We start from the raw sequence: 8,580 nt of genomic DNA, 5'->3' as shown, positions 1-8,580 counted from the left end.
ATGTAACTTTTTTCTTTGTTAATATCTTAAAGCTCTCTAAGGAGCACAAACAATTAATGCTGAACAAACTTAAAAATCAAAAACAACATAATGTAAAGCTTTCTTCTCCAAAATATTCTCAGTCTTAGCACTTTCTCTCCACCGAGGGATGAGGGTAAGTATGCTAAGGCCAAGTCATAGCGTGATCCCACTTCAGCAGCTGCATGATTTTCTTTTTCTTTGATTTCATGTTATTAAATTTTTTGCAGATATTAATAAAAATCTAGAATTTAAAAGGGTGGACTGAAGGGTAATGGTATTGCAGACTAAAGTTAGTTTTGAACTTCTGCTGCTTCACATTTGTACTTGTTTGCTCCCTTGAGATCCATTGAGATATCAAATTCTACACTCACAAGACCTAAGCAAAGTATGGCATATTAGTATTTGAGAATTATAAACACCTATGCTAAGGCTTGTGTCTATGTGGTGTTTGCAAGAAACATCTGAGTTAGTGCCATAAAAATCTTTAAATAAATCAAATTTATGTACCTTTGGATCAAGGTGGGAGATCAAATCATATATTATTAAGAACTCCTCGATGATTTTGTTGCACTCATATTTGACATGATTATAGCCATTAACTTCGATCAAATTAAGACATCTTAAATTTACACATTCTTACAAAGATTCAACCTTTTGAGGAATGATTCTTGCTCGAACCAGATCATGAATTAAACTTTCATTCATAGACTTCTTTTTCAGCAACTCATTCTCTTTCTCTTTCAAATCTTCATTCACTATTGGTTCTATGCAATACACTGCTTTGGTTGATGTGGAGTAAGAAACAAAATACGTATTCTTTTCGAAATCCCTTAATGGGGAAACTCAATCTCACAATCGTTTGGATGCTCAAATGGATCCTCATCAAACTTTGGAGGTAAATCCTCAACTTGTGGATCCAATTCATTCTTCTCCTCCGTTTGTTGTTCCACATTGATGGGACCAATTATTTGTAATTTGATCACAAAAGAATCATCAAGATACTTGGAGTTTTTAGCAATATCTTCTGGATTCAAGGGAACCAAATTGATTTTTCGCCCATCCTTTGTAAAAGAATAGGTATTGCGGTATGCATCATATTTAGCACCCCTATCATACACCCATGGTCTTTCAAGTAATAAGTGACAAGCATCCATCTTTGTTACATCACACCAAATAAGATCTTTATATATTTTTCCAATATAAAAAGAAACTAGGCATTGACGAGTTACCTCTAAGCCATCACCATTCTCAAATTTTATGCTGTAAGGATATAGATGAGGTTTTGTTGACAAGCCAAGTTTAGAAATCATCTCTTCAGAAACAACATTCACATGATTCTCATTATCAATGATTATCATACATACCTTGCCATGGGAGGTACATCTAGTGTGGCAAAGAGATTCCTTTTTCCATAGTTTTTCATCTTCTTAAACCCAACGTCCTCTTCTTTCTTGCATTTAATCCATGATATTCGACAACTGTGCTCTGATACCAAATTGATGTGATCGTTATGTGAAACAGGCTCTGATATCAAATTGATGTTTGGTATGTCACATAATTTAGCAGATCATCCCCGACGGAGAGAAAGTGCTAAGACTGAGAATTTTCTCGGCGAAGAAAGCTTTACAGTGTTATTGATTTTTAAATTGATCAACATTAATTATTTATGCTCTGTAAACAGCTTTAAGAAATTAATAAAGAAAAAAAATACATGAAGTACACATGAAAAAAAAAGGATTCTTAAGAAAGGAAGGAAAAGTTAACAGAGGGATGATTTTGGTTAAGTTTGGGAAAGTTAAAAGGATGTTGCAGGTTAAGTGGGATAGTATAAGGATGTAATGAAAGTTAGGATGAAACAACAGGGATAATTTTGGTCAAAAGCTCGGTATTATTTTTCAAGAAATCTTAATTTACGGATGAAAGGAATTAGCGGAAACTCCAATAGATCTCCATTATTTCATCTAGGCAATGCTATTTGACAAACTGATATATACATTCACCATTAACCTGTAGTATATACATTCATCAATAAATGGAGAGCAATTGTAATTTGTTATTCAACAATCATACTCCAGAATTCTTATTCAGACGAACCACCACGCCAGTATCCCCATTTACTCATCCCACATTCCGACAGGAACTTCTGATAATCGTTGTCCAGTTTTGCATAAGCACGTGAAAGCTCTTCAGGTTGGAGATGTTCTCTATCATCGGTGACATTCTGTTCAACAGTTTCAATATGTTAGTCAGCAGGGCAACCTATGCGGTCAGACTTTGCAACATTAACAGAATCACACCAAGAATCACATACTGTTCACTGCAGACTTAACACCATGTACAATGGAAAGTACGACAAATGCACATTAATTCCTATGATACATAGGAATGCTAAGACAATAAGATATTAGTATTGTTGATTCCTGTGGGATAGGCTTGGTGGTAGTTTGGAGCACGTATCTGCTTCTCCTTTCATACCAGTAGTATTAGCATTATTCTCATAGTTTCTTGTTCTTCAATTTTCTGTTACTATCTGTTGTTTCTTGTACTTCGGTTATCGTATTATTTAGTTGTTGTTACTGTTCCTTTCTTTAGAAAGCTATGTAATGTTTTCCTTATTATTTGTCATGACTTCTTCACTTTCGTATTTTCTTTTTCCAAAACTGCTTCGAAATGCTTTCCTTGAGCCGACTGTCTATCGGAAACAGCTTCTCTACCCCCACAGGGTTGATGTAAGGTCTGAGTACACATTATCCTCCCCAAACCTCACTTGTGGGATTATACTGGGTATGTTGTTGTTGTTATTTTGTGATTATCAAATGATAAAGTTTTCTTCTAAAAGCTCCCTGACAATCCTGAAATTCTCAAGGCAAAATAGGCTTATGTGGTCCAAGAATGCAACCACTTTAAAGGAAAAACATCTACTCCGTACACTTCCGAAATTTGGTGGTGAATTTCCAAGGCCATGTCATGAAAATATCTTTTCCCTAAGAGGCCTTACATTGAAAATTACAGAACTGAATTAAGCCCCACCAAGGTAATTAGGGAATCAATTGAAAAAATAATAAACCAGAGGGGAAAATTGAAGGAAGACCGCAAACAAAATACGAGTTCTTCTGAATACTTACATCAATTTCAGGTCTTGAATCAGAATATGATGCATCTGGATCGCTCAAATCCCGAAGAGCAGATTTCCATCTCATGCTTCCAGAAGCCTGACGAACATCTTGCAATTTATTTCTAGTAACTCTATGGTGAAAGGCATTGATTATGCATCTGATGCAAAAGCCTATCAGAGGAACCAGAACCAGAAAATAACCACTGGTTTTAGCCTGATAATAAATTGACAAGTTTGCTGAGGTATCTATCAACATTCCATACTAATCATTTGCAACACATATAATTAATGTAACTAATGAGACAGAGATACGACATCTCTCAAGGAAGTCCTTACATATGGTAAATGACGGCATGAAAGCACATATAACATCTTGTGGTTGACATCTTCGCCACGGAGTTTGAAGCGCCGGTTTGTTTCAGACACATCGATTTTAGGAAATCTAATCTTCTCCCTTTGATTCTGACAAGAAAAATACAAGCAACATGATAAATTGGGATACAAAAAGAGTCAAGGTTATTAAAGCTTCACATAAAATCAAACTAAAAGAGGGCAAACATAAACTGTTCCAATCAGAAGCAAATAAGAAAAACATTTACTTGTAGTACAGCTACTATAAAAATCAATTTCTCTGCTATAGCTTCTTATCCATTTCTCTGCTATATTACGTAAATGCTCATCCAAGTTTCTCAGAAAATATACAGCCCATTTACAAGGTTTTTGTCAAAGGTAATACGCGAAGAGATGTGAATCGATGACTAGACAAACTAGCTGGTATTTACCGTAAAAGTTCAAAACATCTTTTGGAACTAACATCCCTGAGGAAATGATGGCTCTCCAAGCAAAGCTTATGATGTCATTTTGGTAAATACTTGTTACCTGGATGAGCTTGATATGACTGAAGAAAAATCCTGACACCAGCAGCAGCCTTAACGTTATCCCAAAGTCCAAGTGGAAAAGAAAGTTTATAACAACAACATACCCAGTGTATGCCCACAAGTCGGGTTTGGGGAGGGTAAATGAAAGTTTATTTACTAAAATCTCTGGATGAGTTGATTAAAAAACAAATGTCTAGATGAGTTGATTTTGATCATGCAGGGCAGAAGAGACTAAGAGAAATAAATTGGTCTTCGAGTTGCAGCTGAAAGAAGCACCACAACGTAGCTGAAGGATACTGAGTCACTTGGCTTCCCTTTTTCTGGCACGAAGATAATATTGCAAGGATAGCTAACAGCTCAAATGATAGATCAGATGATAGAATCTGAAGGATAGTTTGGGAGAATGCTTCATTGAAAACATTTTTATCCTATTTCACAGGTAGCGGAAAAGCAATTATCTACCAATGAGAAGATATCTTATAAATCCATCAGTAATTTGCATAATACTGCCAAGGAACTTTGCCAATAGATCTTATTCTTACCTTCCAGAATGACGAGATATCCTATTGATGAGAGCCGTAAAGCAATGACTGTTTCCTGTAGTAGCATCTTGGAGGCAGAAGTATTTATGGATTTTATGAACTAAACAAACACAAAAGGACTCCATAACTTTCTGTTTGGTCTTCCATTTTACAACTTTAGCATAATCATTTCATAGAAACTGCATCCTATTAGCTTCTTAGCTGACATCAAATCAAGAAATAGTCTTTTATCTGAAATATGTCATGTTGACTTTGTTATAATTTGTGTTTAGGCTTTTACTTTTGACTTGGTAAGTAAAGAGCGCTCTCGGTTTCGTCATTATCTCATTTAGTTTATGTGGTCTATTGCCACATATATTAAACTTCATAGCGCAAGCGCATCAATTTCATACTCAATAATAGAACATCATTATTGGACAAGCACCAAGTAGAGCGCCAGCATATACAAAAAACACAAGCCAATACATTTAGCACTGAGCTGAACAGGCAACGAGCACTTTAAAGCAAAAGAGCAAATTTGATGACCACAACACATTTCGTTTTAGCGAAAACTGATTTGCTACAACAGTGCCATATTGAGTGGGATATGAACTGATATCGAAGTTCTTCAGAATAGAATACAAGAAAAGTGTAACTGTAACTACAACTATGTTTGCGAGCTATTACATAGGAGCCGGGGTTACCCTTTACGCACCCGAAGGGTATCGGCTGTGGGCTCCCTTGTCATAAAAAATTAAAAAAAAAAAAAAAAAAAAAACTACAACTACGTTGAGAGATGATATAATTAAGTAATTAAAACTTAAAAGTGTGCTCTCTCCAACCGCTTAATCTTTTAGATGAGATGGTCACATAATTCAACATGGAATTGCAGCATGTCGAAGTCCTGGTTTCCAATCTCACCGCTACCCATAACAACAACAACATACCCAGTGTGATACCACAAGTGGAGTATGGGAGGATAGGATGTACGCAGACCTTACCGCTATCCATAAAAAAGTAAAAAATATTTTCATGTGTTTGGCCCATGAAAAAGAATGACATCCACAAGTGAAGGATTGTGTTGAGACATAATATAATTAAGTAATTAATAGTGTGATCTCACTAACAATTTAAGCTTTTATGGTCACGCAATTCAGCAAAGTACTAGAAACAGCAGGATTTAGCATGTCAGATCAATGTTAAATAATATATTAAGGGGTTGTTTTTTTTTAAGACACGTTATGCTGGGATTAGTTATCCAAGTATTATTTCTTTTGACTATTTGGTTTATTGTATTAAAAATAACATGCATTGCATAATTTCTAAGAAGAAGTAGTTTGTTTACAAAAACACCATCCACCTTATTTAGTAGAAAAAGGGTTTGAGGGACCTCCGAGTTATTTTTGTCATTTCTATTGATTTATCCAGACATAACTAATCCTGACTATTATTCCAGCATCTGGCAGGGATAATTTATTCCGATACTATTTCTAATCCTAGTATAACTTATGCCAGGATTACTAACCAACAAGGGATAAGACAATACTAAATTTTTATCCCAAGACTATTTATGCTTGTTTCGCATACCAAACGGCCCCTATCTGTTAACATGAATCTGTTAAAAACTGTACGAAATCTTTTTTCTTCATCAAAAAAAAAAAAAAGAAGCTGCACACATGAAACAAATGAGTCCAGAAATCTTACCGTTTGTGAGCGAGGTGTAACATAGGAAGGGATGTTGACATGTTGGCCCTCAAAGACAAGGCCAACATCAATAATTTCCTTATTTGCAGCAGCAATTTCATAAATAGGCACCCCATATAACTTTGAAATTGAAGTCAACGGTTCATCCCTGCTATTATTACCAATCATCATAAAAACAACTCCAATATTTGTTTAAATGTAAGAACGATTCTTCATAGACACATAACAAAAGCATTCTTGTAGGAATACTTACTCTTTCACCACATGAATCAAAAATTGCTTGGAAATGTTCAAGTGTTGACCCTTTGAGAAAAGCTCTTGAATTTGATATTTACACCTCTGCAACAACAAAACCAAGAAACCATTGGGTACTCAACGTATTTTCACTTTACTGACTCAAAAAAAGGAAGAAGTGTTGAAGAGAACCTTAGGAAGTAAGGTCAAGTGCTTGTAAATGGAGTTAGGTTTAAATGAAGAAGGTTTAAAGGGCAATGGAAGAGAGGATTGACATAGCTTCAATTCCATTGAACCATACTCCTTCTGATTACATTCACACAAAAGATTTTTGTCACTCTCTTCTGAATAGAATAGTAGGAAACTAGGAAAGCAAGATTGTTTAATTATTTGGGCCCCTTAAAAGGTATGGGCTTAATCTTAATATTATAGATTTTCTTTGGGCCCATCAGGTACTCTGATGAGAATATTTCACAAAGTACTATAGTTTGTAATTTAGGGGTGGGCATGGTATGGTATGGTACGGTATTTGAAACTTCGGTATGGTAATTTTGATTTTCGGTTTCTAAAAACACGATATCATTACCGTACCAAATTAATTCGGTATGGTTCAGTATTTTAAAATTCAGTTTCGGTATTTTACTGCAACCCAACCAGAGGGCCACGACGGGCATCCGGAGCTAACCTACCGAGCACCTAAAAAACGTACATCTCATAATCATATCTGAGTGGACCATAAGCTAACTCATAAATGTCATAATGTGCAAGGGACACTAGCCCAAAACTGTATATTTATAAATGTCATCAAACTGACTTTAAGAACACAATCCGACAAGGCTATCAAAATATGGCGATACAACAAAGTATAGACTAAGGTAATCATAGAACCTCTAACTGTACATATCTTTCTACGAGCCTCTACTGGAGTGCATAACCTAATAAGGACGGGACATGACCCCGCCATGTCCATATATATATGTATATATATGTATATATACACAAAAGAACAATACCAGCTGAACTGTAGCTCCAGAACAAATGGAGTGCTCCTGTAATATCGCTGATGAAGCAGCCTAGGGGTCTGGTCCATTTCTCTGTCTACCTACAGGCATGAACGTGGCGTCCGCAACAAAAGAACGTCAGTACGAATAATGTACTGAGTATCTAAGGTATGAGTAACAACATAACGAAAGTATGAAGATAACATAATATAAAAGAGATCAACTTGTGCCTCTGAATGCCTTTTTAAGGCGGATGTTATGCATGCTTAGCTTTTTAAAAAAAAAACTTTTTCATACATACATATATATATAGTATCCTGCCCAGCCATTAAGGCTCAGTGTTATATATATAGTATCCTGCCCGGCCATAAGGCTCGGTTTTATCATCATATCATCATCATCTCGTGTCCGGGGCATCCCGCGTCCAGGGTAACATCATAAATTGCCCGTTGCAGTGGTGTTCACATCTACGTGCTTGCTTGCCCGACTATAGCGCGGCACGGTGTGAGATAATACATACATATATATAAAGCATGCCTGAGAGCTCAAATAAAAGCTATAAATCTATCGAAGTGATGTGAGGTAGGTAAACCTCCGATTATCATTATGAAACTATCATCATGAATATATCTCACCTTGAAAGAACAAAACTCAGCATCAATGAGTATAATCAATTATCATGAAACAAGCTCAATAATATCCTGAGAACATCAAGAACCATAAGCTTTGGAATCTCTAGAAATGAAATCATCATTACGGAAGACATTTGTCAACATTATCATAGGAATCTTAGAATCATAAGCTTTTCATCATTTTTAAGAATAGGAACATCTTGGATATCATGAGTAGGTTCACAACAAAGGAATCATTCCTTTAGAAAGAAAGGAACGGCCTTAACATACCTTATCGTCTCCTTAACTAATTAATGCTTATCCTTCCAAATTTGCAAATCTACATTCAAGATAATTCGCACCAAGGTTAATTCGGTGAAATGCTTATGAGGTCAAAGCAAGCTATTAAGTAAGCTAACGAAATTTGGGCAACATTTCCCCCTTACTCTCCAATCACCTCAACATATACAACAACCCACAATAACAATATCAAGT

At 35.7% G+C, this 8,580-nt stretch overlaps 1 protein-coding gene across 3 annotated transcripts; it reads right to left on the bottom strand.

Annotated features, from left to right (window-relative positions):
* Window positions 1-1,889: 1,889 nt before the first annotated feature.
* On the bottom strand, window positions 1,890-6,858 carry LOC132606234 (uncharacterized). Of its 3 annotated transcripts, none has more exons than XM_060319640.1 (6): window positions 6,666-6,858; window positions 6,493-6,578; window positions 6,240-6,390; window positions 3,473-3,598; window positions 3,147-3,233; window positions 1,890-2,242 (listed from the first exon to the last, which is right to left on the bottom strand). In XM_060319640.1, exons 1-6 carry the CDS (start codon window positions 6,762-6,764, stop codon window positions 2,102-2,104), a joined length of 690 nt encoding a protein of 229 aa, XP_060175623.1. In that variant the 5' UTR covers window positions 6,765-6,858; the 3' UTR covers window positions 1,890-2,101. The 3 variants fall into 3 exon arrangements, with proteins under 3 accessions (XP_060175623.1, XP_060175621.1, XP_060175622.1); XM_060319638.1 differs by having other exon boundaries at window positions 3,147-3,350; window positions 6,666-6,854; XM_060319639.1 differs by having other exon boundaries at window positions 3,147-3,350; window positions 6,240-6,387; window positions 6,666-6,853.
* Between the last annotated feature and the right edge of the window lie 1,722 nt (window positions 6,859-8,580).

The sequence above is a fragment of the Lycium barbarum genome, chromosome 8, assembly GCF_019175385.1.
Source record: "Lycium barbarum isolate Lr01 chromosome 8, ASM1917538v2, whole genome shotgun sequence".
In the NCBI taxonomy this organism is placed as follows: domain Eukaryota; kingdom Viridiplantae; phylum Streptophyta; class Magnoliopsida; order Solanales; family Solanaceae; genus Lycium; species Lycium barbarum.
Note: the sequence above shows the minus strand (reverse complement) of the source record. Positions and strands in the feature narration are given on the sequence as shown.

Coding starts and splice junctions, on each gene's coding strand:
- LOC132606234 (XM_060319638.1), bottom strand. CDS start 6,764: ATGGAATTGAAGCTATGTCAATCCTCTCTTCCATTGCCCTTTAAACCT. Junction 6,579..6,665: donor ACTTGACCTTACTTCCTAAG/GTTCTCTTCAAC, acceptor TTGTTGTTGCAG/AGGTGTAAATATCAAATTCA. Junction 3,599..6,239: donor TTACACCTCGCTCACAAACG/GTAAGATTTCTG, acceptor TTTTCTTGTCAG/AATCAAAGGGAGAAGATTAG.